We start from the raw sequence: 18,472 nt of genomic DNA, 5'->3' as shown, positions 1-18,472 counted from the left end.
TCCCCCACACAATGCATGAGGATAGTCTTCATTTTAGTTTGTGATCTGTTATTCAACAACAAGGATCTGAGCAATACAATTCAGATCTTTACGTGTGAAGCAAATTCATTGTGATTGCGAAAGACTGTGTGCTGTCCTACATAACCACCCCCGAAAACCTGAATGGCTAGTTTCACTTGGAGAAAACTAGTTTCTGATTATGGTAAATAAGTAATCAGAACTGAGCTGTGTAACTACACACGTACATTTTAAAAGATTTTTTATTTCAAGTATTGTCCAAGTCAGGTACTTTCTGCAGTGTGTTAAGATTTTAACTCATTTACCTATGTAGATACAGAAGGCTGTTGTTACCTAAACATTTTTTTAAAGACTTCATCTGACTCACTTGTTGCTGATGGTACTTTGGTGAGTAAGGTTTAAACCAGTACATTTAGCAGTGACCTCTAGTCAATAAACGTATGATGAAAATGAATGTTAAAGTATTCTCTTAGCAAGTACAATCAGGAGCAGTGTGATGAGCTAAGAAAGGGAAAGGGAAAAGATCTGTAGAGAGCAATCCTTACAGTGAGAGTTAATCTGTGAAATTGGTTCAAGAGATATTCTGTGAAATTATTTCCCCAAGTAGGACTGAAATTGCTGCCAAAGACACATGCCCTGTGGGAGCAGGATAAGCTGGAAACCAGCATGTGCTGAGCAGGTGCAGCAGCTCAGGCAGCAGCAGGTTATAGCCGTTGGGCAATAAATGCAGTCCCCAGTTTTGTCTCGTCTTTATTTTCTCTTAATTGTTGCCTGTTAGCTGGGACTTTCTCCCTTCTCTCCCTTCATCCGCTTGATAATATTCTACGGTCCTTTCTGCTTTGAATTTTTACTGTCTTGTTTTCTCCTTCCCTCCTGCAATGTCCTATGCATTCCTTTAGCTTTAGCTTTAAATTCCTTCCTCTTAAATTTTGTCCTTGTCCCATGCATCCTTCAGTATCTGAAAATAAATGACAATGAGAGATAGATAGCATTAAAAACAATCCCAGGCAAGCCTGTAGAAGGAAGTAAGGAGGAAGGGCTTTGTTTCCAAAGGACCTGAAACTCAATCTTAGGTTTTCCAGCCTCCACACAGTGAAAGTCTGCAAGCCCTGGAGTAATCCTGGACCTTGCACTATGTAGATTCTTGTGCCGTATCTGGGAAGGCATGTGTTTTTGAAAATGCTCAGGAAAGGAATCTTTTGCAAGTTTTCGTCTTCATGGTTTAGCCTGACTACAGATTCTTCTGTTTTGTTCTTTTTTTCCAACGCCGTCATTGGGTTCACTGTAGACTAGAAAGGGAAAAGTGAAGCAGCCAGTGCTCATCTTCCATGCTCTCATTCACGCACGCAGTTCATCATTTGTGAAGCACATCTGTTTCTTAACTATGTTATATCTGGAAGGCTTTCATCTTTGCAGCGATATTTCCTAATTTCTTGAAATGTCAGCTCTTGGAGAAATGATATTACTTTGTTAGTCTTATAATTAAGGCAGCCTAATATTTTCTATCAGAAGAGCTTGTTTAGTTGCTTATAATTTTTCCAGGCTTTACCTGATTGGATGTGAATTTTCCAGGGTTGGTACGAGGCACAGGCTGCCTCTTTCTCTCCCTGAAAGCAAAAAACATGTCTCAGAACAATAGGAGAAATCCTTTGTGCATGTACTTTGGAGGAAGGGCTTGATATTTGGTAGGGGAGATTACTATATTAAAAGTGTGTGCTTTTTTGCTATCTAAGAAAACTTTGCTTCAAAGTAACCAAGACTTTGAAAATAAGATTGCACTTTATATGTGGTAACCAAACATATTCATTAGAATTTGACAGCTGTGTTCTGTATTTTTTGTATTTTGGGAAAACCCAGCAAATGCTTGGAGCCTTCCTCTCAGTGTAGAGAGGACGTGCTGGTGGTGCCCTTGGTAAACTTCCGTCCCTGCTTCTGCACTAATGTTTACCCACGGCAGACTGCAAACCTGGCATGGATTAAAAGCTGGCTCAGCAGCCCTCTTTGTCCTGCACGGATGACGGCAGTGAAGAGTGGCGCACGCAAGCCTGTTCAGGTTTCCATGTGCTGAGTAAGGGCAGTGATCACAGGATGGTCATATGATGAAAGTAACTGAATAAGACCCTGGAGGATCTCTCTGTCTCTCTTTCTCTGTCTCTTTAGCTTTCCATGCATCCCTCCTTGTCTTCTGTGACACAGAAGTTAACAGCTATTGCTCTCTGAATGAACTACTACATACCGTACGATGCTAAATTCCCTGAAAGTTAGGCCCTAGGCATTTCAAATTGGACATCCAAAATTAGTAAAAAATGCTTACAATAATGTCTTATTGCCTTAGTCCCTTTCTTGTGAAGTTTCTCCACTGTAAAAAATATTTTACAAGCAAAAGTGCCACAAAAAGAAATTAATGACTGTTCGTAAAGCATTTGGATATTATAGCCATGAACACTATAACAGAGGCTGCTGGGAAATTAGCCATTCATGTAATTTTATAACTTGTATTGAGAGCAGAGACTAAACAATTTATGGTAAATAAACAAAACAAAATAGAGGGTAACTATTCAGTGAGCAGCATTCGTATTAACACTGTAGGAAGCAGTAGATGTGGCCATGTAATTAAAGATGGTATCATACTGGATTTTCCTGAAAATGGCTGAGTGGATGCCATGAAAGCAATATTAATATTGCCATCTCCTAGCTTTGGGGTTCTTGACTTTGCAACTACTGCTTTCTATGACTGTGGATTTTGAGGCATTTAAAACGCAAAGTTTATATACTGTTGAAGCTTTTCTTTATTTGTTTTAGCTATTGCACAGGCTTTCTGCATTCCAGAAGAAACTGGGATATATTTGGTTTCAATATATACAGTATCTATTTTTCTTTGTCCTCACCCAAGACTTTTGCTCTAATTGCAGTAATTCTTTGCTCTTCTTAGTCTAGAAAATCTTTTATTCTCCTCATAGCCTAGCACTACAAACACAGTTAACACAATCCAGTTAATCTATTGGAGAGCCAGCTAACCTGTTTGTCATAATAATTTCTTCCGTAATGGAGAGTTCTGGTAGGGAACCACAGGAATCGCAACAAACCCTCCCAGCTGCTGAGATACAGCGGTCTCATGAGATTTACCCTAACATGAGAGGATAAATCCCAGTTGCAAACACTTATGAAAAATGAGAAGTGAGATGCCCTCATGCCACAAAGTGCTGAACCAGGGTAGGATCATGATGCCCATTTTAACATCTTCAGTGTTTTTGAAAATAAATTTCATGTGACTGATTTCCTGCTATTTCTTCTGTTATGCCTCCACGCTCTTTGAATGACCTTGCCATGTAGTCCTTCTCAGCAATTTTTCTCCCCTTTCCTCCCCCCTCATTCCTATTGTAATGACCACGGTTTCTACATGTGACTATACCTTACTGCTGACTCAGCCCTCAGGATTTTCCCTTTTAGTTGGGCATTCACAAAATTCAGACTATGTCACAGACCTCTGCCTTTAGCCTTATCTTACCTCCAGCGTCCTGCAACTTGAATAAGAAACTGAAATAATGCCCCCTCATCCCAGCTACAGCTAGTCATTAGAGCAAATTCAGTCACTTCAGATTTGACATTGTAGAGCTAATTCTGACTTTGCTCCTGTACATATTAAATCTAAGTAAAGGCAGAGGATAAAAGTGGAAAGCTGTGCTCTGGTGAGCCCTAATGGAAATGGGTGACATAGTCAGAACTTCCACATCATTTTCTGTGCTGGTCTTCAGTGTGGATACAAAAGAGCAGTGAGGGATCTGCTGAAATTTCCAAGAAAGCCAAAGATCGTAGCTCTTAATTCAGAGTTCGTATTTGGCTTGATGATGAAGAACTTACACACATCCCAAAGGGGGATGCACACAGAGTCCTTAATCATGAGTTTAGAGTTTCTGTTGGAGTCAGGCTTCAAAGGGGCTGCCCAAGGAAATGATATGCTGCCAAAAAATTTCTCCAGTAACAGATTTTTCACCTGGACCATGTTTGGGGGTCTTTGGCTGTGGTTCCTCCAATGCAAAACCAAGAGTTTGGGTTAGGAGAAACACAAATACTAGACCTCCTGCTGGAGGGGGGTGGCACAGTGGCCACGCAAGGAAGGTTGAGGCTGCAGAGAGATTTGTCCTCTTAGGACTTTTGTGTCTGGCCCATGCCAAGGGGTCCCCCTCCATGGGACTTAGCCCATGCCTTGTTGCTTGTTCATTTGGCATGACTGAGGATCTTTGGCAGTGGTCAGCATGTGCCTAGGGTTAGGATTAAGAGAGAGATGAATCCTAGAGCTCCAGTGTGACTACAGCACTACCCAAGGAAGATCAAGGCTGCAGAAAGACTTGTCCTTTGAGAAGTTTTTTCATGTGGCCTGTGGCTGGGGGGTCTTTGGCTAAGGCTCAAACCAGGTCTACAGTTAACATTAGGGCTTGGATTAGTTTTAGGGTTAGGAGGGTGACAAACCCTGAGCTCCAGTTTGAATAAAGCTGCAAGGGTCTACCCAAGAAAAGTTGAGTCTACAGAAAGACATGTCTCCCAAGAGGTGTTTTGTCTGGCCCATGACTGGGGGGCTTTGGCTAAGGCTCAGCATACACCTTGCATTAGAGCTAGGAGTTTAGGTGTTTGGGACTTAGGAGAGACCAAGCGTAAAGCTCCAGTGTAAGAGGGGAGCAGGGGGCTGTAAAAGGGCTGCCCAAGGAATGGCAGGCTGACAAAAAAATGTTTCCCCTATAAGCTTTTTCATCTGGACCATGGCTGGGAGTCCTTTTGTTTGGGTTTAGCACTGGGTGTTGGGTAGAGTTAATTTCAGGAGAGAAAAAGATCCTGTAGTTCCCAGATTAGGTGAGACCCTCTGTTAAATCTTCAATCTCTACCTTGAATGAGTGCATTGCACTGATGACAGTGACATGATCAGAAGGGCATATTACATTAATGGGAGGGAACAGAATGGAGGGGAAGAAAACTCATTTTGCATACTCTTTTTTGGATGGGCATATTTGTATTTTTTTTTTTTTCCACAGGGGTTTTATCTTCTTCTAGGCACGTTGCCAGGCACTGGATAATTTGCCAGTGGTATAGCATTGCAGAACTTTGCCTCCCTATCTTTCTTTGCTTTAGTGATTCTGTCAGCGGCTATGCGGCATGCAATACCCTTGGCCCATGTTATTCTTCCTTTCTTCCACCTTCCAGATTAAAAGTTCCTGCCATATCTTCCTGCTGAAAGAAAAAAAGTGCAGAAGTAGAACTACCTATTTTTATTTTAGCAGATTTCTATGTAGCAAAGCACAGGGAGACACAAAGCAGAGCTAGGTATATGGGGCTTTGACATTTAGACAGAGATCAGCAGTGCATTGCAACCTGGAGGACAGAGGGCTTCTGAGCAAAGGCGGTGATGGAGCAAAGTGACACCATCAACTCCTGTTGAACTCATGACTCCATTTTGATTCAAGCTGGACTGAATGGGGAGGCAGGGGTGAGCATAGGTGACATGATCTCTGTTTCTTAAAAAATTTGCCCTTCAAGAATAACCACCAGCATTCACCTTGATGAAGATATATCCTTTCATTTGCTGGAAGAAAAGGATCATAGGGTAGGAGTATGGGTCTCAGCAGTGATACTGTCACAGTCAGGGAACATCCCATGACAAAGCCTGCTATGATACATGTGTCCATCAGCTGTTGATCCTGTGGTCAAAAACCTGCCAGTGGAATTGGCGACCAATAGAGGTGGGATCACTACACTCTGAATGACCACAACAAAACTCACTGGTACTCTAGTATTGGGCATCATCTGCACCAAGTAAGGACTGTGTTTGTTATGGACCTACATGAAGGTCATCTTTTCTGTCCCCAAAGTCCTCCTCTATATGGCGGCCAGAAGTGACCGGGAAGTAGCCTGGAATTTTTAATGAAGGGGTTCCTGAGAGCTATGAACGATGGTGGAAACAAGGGATTTTGAGGAAGCTGCTAGAAACAATCCCCCAAAAGCACATCTGGCATCCTACACTGAAAAGGGAGAAAGAACGGGGTGTTGGATGCAGTGCTGGCCAAGAAAGCTTGTTCCTGGGTCTCACTGACAGAAGAGCACTACTGCTGTGCTAACCAGACAGCTCCTGCTAGAAATGGAAACTTATGCCCAAGTCTGAACGCACTCATTTGTGCCATACCCAGTAATCTGCTGATCCTGCATTGATAATCGTGACCCAAAGTGATCTGGCTGCGAGCTGAAGTTCAGAGTGAAACTAATTCAACCTTCTGAACTGTCCGGTGCCAACATAGCACGCTGAAGTCAGAGAAAGTGCTCGTTAAGTAACTTGTGCAGTGGATGGTGGTTGATGTTTTAGTCCTGTTTTTCCAAGTGTTCTGTTTCAAAACCTCCATCTAACTTTGAGCTATAAAAAACAAATAGATTTATTAAGGATTGGGTGTTGTTTTGGTCTGACCTTCCTATCCCACAGAACAATATCTCATGGTGAGCAATTACTTTCATTCATTATTACTCTTTAGAGTACTTTTTTCCTTGAAAATACACACTTTTGGATGAAGTAAAATATTAAGCCTTTTGAAGCATAAGTTCAATTGCTAGAAATTGAAAGAAGCCCTTCACGCTCTATAAAAGGAATTTAAACTTCCATTTATAATGGAAATAGTACTTTAAATTTGGATGTGCTTTTGTTAAAAAAAGTGAATAACAAATTAAATTATTTGCTTTGAGGTTAAGGGGTTATTTTTTCACAAGTATTGCTTTTGGTACTGTATGATTATTATTGCAAACCCAATGACTTTGAACTAAGAATCCTGTATTCAAATGCTATTAAAAGTAATTTTCATTATAGTTTTCTGAAACATTTTAATCAGATCATATAAAGTCAGGCAAATGAGGTAATATACAATATGTGTCCACTTTTCACTCTCCATAATAATTGCTTCAGTTACACTTACCTTCTCAAATACTGTTGCTCTAATTATCTTATTTCGCAAGTCAGGATCTTTTCAACGGCTAAGTTTATCTGGAGTCAGAACCTACATATTACGTATTCTCCATATAATCTTTAATGGTAAATTCATATTGATTTAAATGAAGTTTTTCCAACCTAAGAAAAATAAACATATCATTTGAAAAATTTTGAAGTCAAAGGAACAGATACATATGCCTAAATACAATATGCACTTACGTCATTTTTTTTTTCCAAAATCGTATTCTGTATTGTAGACATGATCTTACATACACAAGTGTAATACTGTTTTAAATTATATTTCCCAAATAAACCAACAATTTGCTCTTGTTGCATACATTGTATTACTGCTCATGTTTTCAGTTTTAGCAATGTGAGCTACTGGCAGTGTATGTACAAATACTGGGTCACATAAAGACTATACTTTTGACTATCCGGGACATAAAATTCAACCTTGCTAATTGGAAGCTCTTTTGGCTTTCATACAAAATGAAATCCTTTTGAGAGGATGCTATCCTCTTAACCCGTGAAGAAAGGAGACACAAAATTAAACACCTTTTCTTATACGCTCTTATGAGAATCAGTCACTTTGGACATTACTAAGTGATATCTTCTAATTCAAGGAGAAAAATATAGGTTTAATTTTTTTTCAGATCATATAGTTTATTAGTTTTCAGATGTTATTCTCAGAGCACTTGTGTTTAGAAAGTTCAGAAAGGTTCTAATTCAGTTTTTACGGTAGACAAATTTTCTTTGGGACTTGAATAGAGTTGAACTTGTACTCTGTCCTCTCATTCCTTTGATGAGAACCTTAGTCAAGGATTTGAACATTTATTGATTACTTAGTTTTCTACAGTCTAATTAATGAATTAATTTAATTAATTAGTTGAATTAATTGACATGTTTAACTAATTATAATTATTACTAACACATTCCAGCTTTCTAATGAGATTCCTTTCCTTGCCAAATATGTATCAAGGCCTATTTTATCCAAATCATCTTCAAGTCAGAGGACAGGAATGCATTCTGGAATATCTGGATTTCATTTTCTTTTGTTAACAAAGCATGTTCAGTGTAGGTCAGCGCCGTCTGTTTTTGCCTCTCTTTATTTCCTCTTTATTCATACAAAACTATTTTTCATTCCTAATGCTTGCTCAGCCAAGGTGTCACCCAATGTCCTCATTTATTTCCTCCACTCCTCCTGGTGATTACAAGCCTTACAGATGCTAAAGTAGTTTGTTGATGACTCCTTCTGTACTTTTCACTAGTAATTGACAAATCAAGCAGTTAGCTGAATAGGCAACTTACTTGTGGTGCGATACATTGATTTATCTTAAAAGTTTGCGTAATAGGTTTAGCTATGATTAATTTAAAAGGAGTTCTCCTGTGAGTATATGGCATATTTCTGATAACAATTTATCATCATTTGCTTCAAATAAGGGGTGGAGCTAATCTCGGAAAGAGCTTTGTATGTTTGTTTGATGGAAGCTGAATGCCGCCCCAGCTGAAAATGCTGACTCATGTCAAAAAATTTCCATTTAATTTACACTCAGCACAAAGCAGCAAAAGAGCTAAATAGTACCCTCAGAGGAGCAAACTGAAACTATTGCTTGAACAAGTCCTTGTAAACTGCAGGGTTTAGTGAGAGAGGAAAAATACGTTTTAAAAGGCGTAGATAGGAGTAGATTGTTACAGAACAGGGATGTCGAGATGTTTGCTGTGACTTGAGGAACATTTTGGTTTTGTTTGTCTAACAGTAGCAGAGCCGAAAAATTGCCAGTAACTCATTTGAGATATCGACGTGGCAGTGGAATGGGAAAGGCTGCAGGGTGGTTTATCTCTTGGAACGTGAGAGCCCTTCTGCACTTTCAGGGATCTTTGGCTTTTAAGATGTCGGGATGTTAGCACATACCTGCACCTCTGTGTAGTTCAAGTGGCATCAATGGACTCGGCATCAATTTCTGCTACAGCAGCCTTGGCAAAATTTCTTGGTGAATTTTTCCTGGGAGAAGGCCAGTCTGTCACTTCTGAATTCTTGTTCCTCTGAAATCAGTAGGACTTTCCATCAGCAGTAAAATCCAGATTTCTCTCAAATGTGTAAGCAATATTTTCTAGCAATAAATTTGTTGTGTAGTTCTTGTTGGCTTTTTTCCCCCATGCTATTGGAATTTAATTAACATAGCACAGATTATCTTTTAGTAAATATGCAGCATGTTTATAACAGCTAAATTGTCTTCCTGGTATGTTTCACTGACTGGTAAAATTAATGTTTTTTATTTGTTCAGATGGTTTTTTGGCCCGACCAAACGAGCAGATGCCGAGAGACAACTGTCATACCCTGGAAACCAGGCAGGAGCCTTCCTAATTCGAGAAAGCGAAAGTCTAAAAGGCGAATACTCACTTTCAGGTATATTCTAGTTTTTCATCTTAAGCAATGTTTTAAAAATTTCTCAGGTGATCTGGACTTTTTTATTTTTGAGAACGATAAACTGTGGCCATGAAAATGAAATTAAGTTCATGATAATATTTCTTTCCCAGGAGATATATAAAGAAAACTCGGCAAGATTCATTTGGATTTTTACTAACATTTATTTTGTAGGCTTTGTTTATTAATATGTTCAGAGCAGAAATTAACTTTCTTACGCTTAGTACTTCTAGTGTGCCAGCTGCCTTAAAATAGAAACTATTTTCATTATTAAAATGCCAAAAAATACACTGCAGTTGTACACTACTGTTCTGATTAGTACACAAAATAAAAATTAAACCATGTTGGCAGATATCTGCAGTTTAAGAAAATGAGATTTCTGCTAGAGCACACCCTTAGGTCTATATTTATTTGTTTTCAGGGACAAAATGATAGGAAAATCTTCAAAGCTCTACTTTGGAATCAGTCATATTTCATTGAAAAGTTAGTTGTAAACATGAGTAAAAAGTTAAATTTATGATGATGATGGGTTTTGAAATGTATTTAAAGTCCTTTATTTGAATCCGAAAGACTATCAAATAAGGACACTTATTTGATAATAATTTTACTTACATATATGTACATGTCATCTTTTTCATGTCTTAGATATTTGCCATATCAGATAGTAAACATGATTGTTCATGGGTTGTTTTCCGTGAATATTTTCTATCAAACTTGTCATACAAGTGTGAGTCAAGAGTATAATGTTGTCCCTGAGACAACAGAGCTATACACCCAAACTTCCTAATGTGCTCTACCTATATAGTTCCATACGCCAGTGAAGACTCTTGATGTTTGTGAATAAACGGTTAAGTTGTCACGTGCAGAATTATGTCAGTAAAATGAGAGGCGTCTTCTGCATAACCAGATTCTTTCATATTGACTCCTTTTCTGCCTGGATGTTTATGTGTCAGTCATCTGAGCATTACACAGAAACACATTAAGCAGCTTAATGAACTTTTGACACATTCTTGGTTTCTCTTTCCGAATCATAAGGAAAGGGTATATACCTGCAATGTCTTGTGGTAATGGGAGGGTTGCTTTTTATTGCCAAGACAAAGAAATATTTGTTGCCTGTGGAGTGAAATACAGGGAAGTTTATGAAATAAATACAGTATTTACAGTTCTGTAAGAGTTCATTCCATAGTCTTCAGTTTGCCCTCAAGGAAGTTTGTTCTCGCCAAGAAGCTCTGATAAGAAAACTAACATCAGCAAGGAATCAGACTGCTCCCAAACTGTGACTGAACTGTGTGTGCACCCTTTTATCCAAAAACTGTATTATAGCCGCAAACCTTTCAAAATGCTTTCCCTCTATATGCCAACTTATCCCTGTCTTACATGGTTTCAGCTTCCTTCAAGTGCTCTTAATTGGTGAACTGATTTCATCCAAGGACTGGGCTAGACCGATAACAGTGTGGTGTTATGCAGGGAAGGATAGATAGGCCTGTATTATCTGCTTAATGCTGGCACTTGAATACATGACACCTTACTAAAAATCAATGAAAACTCTTGTGCTTGTGCACCTAGGGGTGGAAATGCAGTTTCTTTTTGTTATTCTCCTACTGTAGCCTTTTAGGAAGGATTCAAAATCTTAATTCTTCACCCTGCATCCTGACTACTTCTTTAACAGGAAGGCAGCAGTACCTTATTTAAACTATGAAGTACCGCAGAGAAAAATCCAAGAGAATGAAAATAAATATTAGGCCAGCATTTGTGGTAGGATGAGATCATCCTTTGATGCTGCTGTTTAATTTTTTCTTTACAAATCGTGGATAGAAACTATATTCAGTCTGATTTAGTATATTTGATTCAAGTATAAAAGCTTGTGGTAGACATTTTTCAGGTTTCTGTACAAGCTTATTTGGGAACAGAAGATTTGATGATGGCTGATAACAGCAAGATATGAAACCTTCAGTGTGGATTTTTCCATGCTAGTTTGTCTGATGAAGGAAGGGAAGAGTGGCGCTGAAGAACATAATATACGAGAAGGCAAGGCTCCTGCTACAGGAGACAGCCCTCCTTCATGCACAAACATGGGTTGTCCTCTGAGCATGTATGCATGTATATGTGTGTCATCTCAGATTTATTACACATTTGTGTTCTGTTAGGCAAAGAAAGAGAATAAACTCTGAAGCAGTCTGTAGACAGTGAGTATTAATGGCGATTTACCACTGCTGCTAGATCTTTTAGCAGCTTCCCAGACCTGAACGTAATTTAGCCTCAACATGCTACTTCATCCTGAAGAGCTAAATATTATTTGCTGCTTACTGAATAGGCTTGACTGACTAGTGTCTGTTTGTCTTGTGCAAGCTTTTTTGCTTCCAACCTAATAGTATACCTAACGGTCCAGACACTGTATGTCCATAATCTCATTTCTTATGTCTACTTTTGGGAGAGCTAGTGCATTCTAAAGCAAATGATGAAGTGGACTGTACTGTGGGTAGAATTAATTGGAAGGAAAGTTGTTTAGTCCACCAGATGCTATGGAGAAGGCAGTTTTTCTGACTCTGTCCTCTTTGTTCCATCAGAAGGAGTTGTAAGACCCTCAAAGCAGAGGCAGAAAAGCAGTGTTTTCTTGAGGAACAGTGATTCAGGAGTGTATTTCTTTTAAGAGGCCTTGGATGGCTTCTTTCTCCATGGTAGCTGATACGCTGACGGGGGAGAAGTCACAACCTGATATTTTGGAATATATCCCTAATTTCTGTTTCCAATTTTTTCAGTGCAGAAAGAACAGACCCCCAAAATCCCATCCTCTGTAGGACTGTTTGGGTTTGCTCTACCTGCTATTGCTGTTTTGGTTTCACTCCAGGGTAGATGATAATGACTAGAACAGTGACAACCTGGCTTTCAGAATTAAGGTCTTTAAGAAAATATTGTAACTCTCTGTACAGACTAACATTTAAGTATAATAAAGCTAAAAAGGAAAAGAAGTAGAAAAGGAAGAGAGATTTTTACCCAAGCACCCATAAACTGATTTTATGACTTTCATGCTTGATTTCATACTCGTATGGGCAATGTATAAGAGACTTAATGGTAATGAGGGAGACAAATGGATCTCCTTAGGAAAAAAAAAGAAAAAGAAATAAACCCTACCTTTTATTAAAATGACACTTTTAACTTCTAACTTGCCTTGATGGGAAAACTCACAATTTGTAAGATTTAGATGATAAATGACTATTTAAATTGGAAACAAAAAGTCATATTCAGAAAGGTTTTTCTCAACTGTGAATGGTTAAATGGAAAGCACATCAAACCAGATAGGCCACTGAGATGTGTTGCTATTATTTTAAAGTGTTTGACATTTTAAAAATAGGTTTTCCCATTTTAAAAATGCACGTTGTCGACAGATTTTTATGTTGATGACTCCAGCATCTGGTGTGTAATGTATTAAATTTTAAACATGTTGGTGCCATCTTAGACATTGCCTCTTTTTAATTAAAAGCCATAATTTAGATGCGCTCAGCTTAATTGAGTGTCATTGCCAATGATAGCAGGAGGCTCTCTACTTCCCCCCTCACTGAATAATGGTATCTGAAAGACTGATTGCATTAAATGACAATGTAAATCGTTTGTGTTTTCTTCCATTTTTTTCCCTGCTCCTAAAAAAGATTGTATGGTTTCCTCTAGGCCAGATTGGCTTTTGGCATAGCTAAAAATAGGTAATAGTTTAAGGCAGCGGACTGATAGCAGTGGGAAAATGATGGCCGTAGCAGGAGAACAATTTCGGAGCAGCCCCTGCACCTGTTCCGTGCTTGTAAGAGTGATCTCATAAGCCACCCTCCTCCCACATCCACCCTGGGCATGGAGACCGAGCACGGCTCCTGCCAGCAGCGCTGCACTGTCAGTGCTGGGGGAGGACGGCTGATAGGAGAGCTGTTGGGACACTGATGGTAATGGTGCCTTATTGTCTCCATGATTCATTTGGTGAAGATCTTGACTCTGCTGATGCCACTATAAATTTTGCTGCCCTGGGAAAGCAGTAGTAAATTATTTTATTCTCATCCTTGGGGTGGCAAAATGTACTTCTGCATGGCCCAACCTTATGAAGATGGGAAGCAGGGAGAGGAGAATGCTTCTGCTAAGCCAAACCCTTGAAGAAATCTAATGGGGAGTGGCGATTCTTTTGGGAAGGTCAAGTCAAGGAGAAAACCACTGCAGTCTTCAAACCTAGTTGCTTTCAAACTGTGTGAAGCTGAATTTGTGATCCTGTCCTGTTAAACAGTCTGGTGTGGATATAGTGAAGACTGGAAGCACTGAGGGGGTTATGGCTAGCTCTTCCCTGCGTGACGGATGCTCTGTGTCGTGTTGGGCATGCTGCAGCTCTGCAAGTGTGCGGTGCAGGACTCATACAGCCAGACTCAGCCCTGGGATACAAGTAAACAGCCCCCTGTCAAATACCACACTAATCTCAGCTGCTTATCACAAGCAAAGATGGTATCAGCACAGAAATTTTCTCCAGATTCTCCACACATATCATACGCCTGACCTGTAAGCTGCCAATCATAAGGCTTTGTACAAGGCTCATTTGAGAAATTACAGCACACCCCTCAAACCAACTCTTGCATTAATATTAGCTGCTTCACAAGTAATAATTATAAAGCTGCTAATAAATAAAGCAGGTAGTCAAACTACTATCACTTGTGATATACAACTGAGGCTGGATTAACACAGTCATCCTGTTGGCCTTTTATTCATCATAAATAGCAATTCATTTGGCCAGATGCACTTTACTGTGAGCTTTGGAAAAGTCATTACATTTCCAGTCTGTTGTTACTGAATTACTTTTTCCTTCATTTTGCTTCAGTGCCATTTCCAAATGATACATCACAGAAATATACATGCATTTTTTAATTAGAAAATATACTAATTATGGGGACTTAATTTAAAAAGAAATGGTATTTGAAAAGTGTGATGTAATTATCTTTATACTATGGAGTTATATTTACAAATATTCTTATTTTTGGTCCTCATGCAGAATTGTAAGTTGGTAAATCAGCTCTCAAAATATTACCTGTGGCAGATGTAAAATCTCCTAATATTTTCAACAGCTCCTGTATGCCCTCTGGTGTCCTGGGATGACAATTGCACAATACAGTACAAAAATATTTGATCATACATGACAGTACTTAAGAAAGGAGAAATTTTTCTTTTTAACTTAATCACTTAAGTAGTGAGAGAAATTATACTTTATATCAGCTTCGTTTATTACATGCAACCCATAATTTTCTATAATTTTTTCTAGATACAATATGTAGCTCCGTATTCTTCTGTTAGTATAACCAAAGTGATTGCCAAAATTCATGCAGTGTTACAATATCAAGGATCTATCAGCTATGATATATCTCCAGGGGAGAGCAATAACAATTTTTTAGACAATTAGATTTTCAAATGTAACAGACTGAGGCTGCTTCTAGGATTGAAAAATATTTCCATTAAATTATTTAACTAAGGGTTACCACTAGTCTACATGACTAAATTGAATATGTTTGCTGGAATTTTGGCTACTAAAAGGTATATTGGAGGTAAACAGCAGAAGGCCTTTCCCCTATGCCTCCCTTCTGCTTTTCAGACTTTTCTCTTGTGTGAGGGCCCTGAGAAGGGGACAGTACTGGTAGTCTCCCAAATCGATGGGTGCGGAAGGAGTCACCTGGCATATTGGAAAGGTGTAATGTTGGGTGATGAGGACCAGGATGGCAACTGGAGCACCCCCCTCCCCTTGAGAGCTCTGTCCTCACTCATCATGGAAAAGCACCATGTTGTTTCATTAAATGCAGGGTGGGATACCCCTCTTATAGGAGCTAAATCAGTTACCCTTCAGTGTGTAACATAGGCTCTCCATTGCCCACTGGAAATGGACAGTGATGTCTCAGGCACGGAGTGTCATGCTAAATCACACCCCACATGGGAGCCTACATCCCTTTCCAGCTCTTCAGAACTGCCCTCTCTGCTGACACTCAGCCTGCCATTACTACTGCTGATATTCCTTTATAAAGGCGATCTCTAAGCCAGTGGTCTCCAAGCTTTTTGATTGTGCACCCCTACCAGTAAAAAGAGTTCTGAGCATTCACCCCCGACATATGTTTGTTTGTTTGTTTATTTATTTGTAAACTGTATACATGTACTACTGTACTGATAGATTATGTACATTATAGAACATACACCAAAAAAAAAGAAATTAAAAAAGGATGAGATAAAGATGAAATAAACAGTATTTTTAAAATACTTATTTTATTTTATTTATTAATGGTACAAAGAATACCTTTTTGCCCCATCCCAAAGGACTGTCTTGCACACTCCCCAGGTTGCATGCACTCTGCTTTGGAGACCACTGCTCTAAGCCAGTTTCTGATGACAGAACCATCAGAAATGGCAATTACAAGCCTACTATTCCTTAGATAACATACTAGGTGAGTGACAGTGCATTTTTTTCTCCATCTCTGGCCTGCTGCTGGTCCAGGTCTAGCCCCAGCATGCAGTGGCCCAGCCTTCTTTCTGACACCTCCAAAGAGTGCTCTGACAGACACAAGGAAGGACACTTTTGGTGTCATGACGTGCAGCTAAATAACCAACAGGAGATGAGGAGAGAAAGGTCTTGTTGACTAGGAAAGAATAGATGGGAATAAAACACATTTCAATGGAAAGGGAGTCATCAGCTACTCAAACCAGAGCGTTATTGGCCTGATTTTTGCATATTCCAAACATGCACAAAACTCAATAAAACCCATAGAAGATGTGAGGGCTTTCCAGAGAATCATGGCCGTGTGGAGGGTATATCTTCTGCCTCACAGAAGATATCTTTATGTATTTTTTGTGTCAGTTCTTACGGTGCAAACAAGAATCTCCGAACCTGAATGATTAAAGACTAATAGACTAGATATGTTAAGCTATCTAAACAGTGGGCTTCGGTTTGAAAGAGATTTTGTATAGTTGTCATCTTTGAAACTAAAATAATTTATTTTAAGGTCCTCATAAATACATTTAGGAAAATTATGATGGATTGGCCGTAAGCTATATTGTACCATTGCTATAATTCCTGGAAACATAATATATTTAAATCTTCTTAGTTTTTGATGGTGTATCTGTGAAGCACTACAGGATCAGAAAGTTGGATGAAGGAGGCTTTTTCCTAAGCAGAAGGAAAACTTTCAAAACTCTGAATGAGTTTGTTGACTATTACAGTAAGAACAGTGATGGCCTCTGCGTGGTGCTCGGAAAGCCATGCCTAAAGGTAAGAGTGGATGCTACATTGTGCAACATATTTTTTGTAAGCTAACTCATCGGATATCAGTCAGAAGGTGTTAACCCCATATCTGCTTCTACCATTTCAAAATGTTGATGATCTGCTTATTTTCAGGAAGTTCTGGGTAGCGCTACAGTTTCATTCTTGAAGCTGACGTTAATAATAAAATACCATGCCATTTTGAACAAATCATCGTGTGGCTGGAGGAGAAAATATGCCAAATCATGATTTATGAATACCTTTTATAAATGTATATGGAGATTAAATCTCCAACTTCATAACTCTAGCTGTCCATAAGTAATTACTGAGACAAAACCACAAGGTTTGGGCAAGAAATACATCACTGTTCAAAAAGCTTGCTAGAGGGATGATTTCTAATTTTTACTTTTAATGGCAGGATATTTTCTTTAGAGTATTTCTTATTTCTAACAAAAAGTACCCAGCATGTGGGCTGTACTTTATGTTCTCAACTTACTTTATCACGTGTGTGTACTCTAAGGAAGCATTATTTATATCAGTTGCGACTTTACATGACATAGTTAACAATGACTTGCATATGCTGTTGAAAAAATATTAGAAGTCTCAATTACTGTATTATTTATTTCTTTTACCAGGTACAAATTCCTACTACTTTTGATTTGTCATATAAAACTGTCGATCAGTGGGAAATAAACCGACAATCTCTGAAATTGTTGAAAAAATTAGGATCTGGTCAGTTTGGTGAGGTATGGGAAGGACTGTGGAATAATACCACCCCCGTGGCAATCAAAACATTAAAACCAGGTATGTGAATTACTCTTAAATGCTAATAATGTGAAATGTTAGCAAGGGTGCGCCTTCATTTTTTAAATTCTACTGAAAAGAGCTTATCCATCTATGCAACCATTCTTGAAATCCATGCACTTAAACATGAAGGTTAGTAAAGCTCAAGGTCCAGATATTCTTTGGTATTTTGAATTACAATTTTATACAGTTTTCTGTTTCCATATGAGCTGAACTTATTCAGTATCTGTATTACATAAAAAGGCAACCCCAGCAAGGCCATCTCTTTTGTACAATATTGCTTGCATGGAATTGAATGACTACATTTCATCTGTAGGTGAAGTAATTGATTTACTACTGGTTTGTCATCTGTAGAATTTCTTCTAGTGATTAGATGCTATATTATAATGATTCCTGCGGTAATATAGAATATGTACTATGTTAAGTTTATATTTAAGAAGCGCTTTAATCTTAATATTGATTGAATAAAATTTCTCAAAGTTTTTGATACACATTAATACCCAAAATTTGCATATAATATAGGCTCGTTACTAATACAGCTTTTAAGATTTTTCTTAATTATTTTTCATTAACTTCAAGTAATTTGTGCATTTTAAATTGACAACATAAAATATCTGCCAGCAGATGGCAAGAACCACATAGGTAAGACAGGTAGCCTGGATGATATACATGTTTTTTAAAAAGAGATAACAATACAATGAGTTGTTGTTAATTGAAAAAGCTTGTGTTGGGCATTAATGATCATGTTGCAGGAAGCAGAACAGATTCAGATCTTTGATTCAGAAGAACAACTAAAAATGCTTGAGCTCTGCTTGAATGGCCTCCTGAACAGGGAGGAATTTAAGTATGTGTTTTAGGGCTATCTTGTATCAGGATATTGCTTGTCGTCTGGGACTTGAAAACTGAAAGCAAATAAGTACCTTTTTTTCTCTGCTTAACTGAAATTAGAAAAACTGCTCAGACTAAAGGCCTTCTATAATTCATGTGAAAGACAACATACTTTTTC

At 38.6% G+C, this 18,472-nt stretch overlaps 1 protein-coding gene across 1 annotated transcript in view; it reads left to right on the top strand.

The window, feature by feature from the left end:
- The window catches only part of FRK (fyn related Src family tyrosine kinase), a 57,002-nt gene that overhangs the window by 14,325 nt on the left and 24,205 nt on the right, over positions 1–18,472 (top strand). The window contains exons 2-4 of the mRNA XM_076333456.1: positions 9,265–9,386; positions 16,508–16,671; positions 17,298–17,466. Coding sequence (XP_076189571.1) covers positions 9,265–9,386; positions 16,508–16,671; positions 17,298–17,466 — 455 coding nt within the window. The remainder of the gene's footprint in view (positions 1–9,264; positions 9,387–16,507; positions 16,672–17,297; positions 17,467–18,472) is intronic.

This window comes from Aptenodytes patagonicus, chromosome 3, assembly GCF_965638725.1.
Source record: "Aptenodytes patagonicus chromosome 3, bAptPat1.pri.cur, whole genome shotgun sequence".
NCBI classification, from domain to species: Eukaryota; Metazoa; Chordata; class Aves; order Sphenisciformes; family Spheniscidae; genus Aptenodytes; species Aptenodytes patagonicus.
The sequence above is the reverse complement of the archived record's forward strand: the minus strand, read 5'-3'. Positions and strand labels throughout refer to the sequence as shown.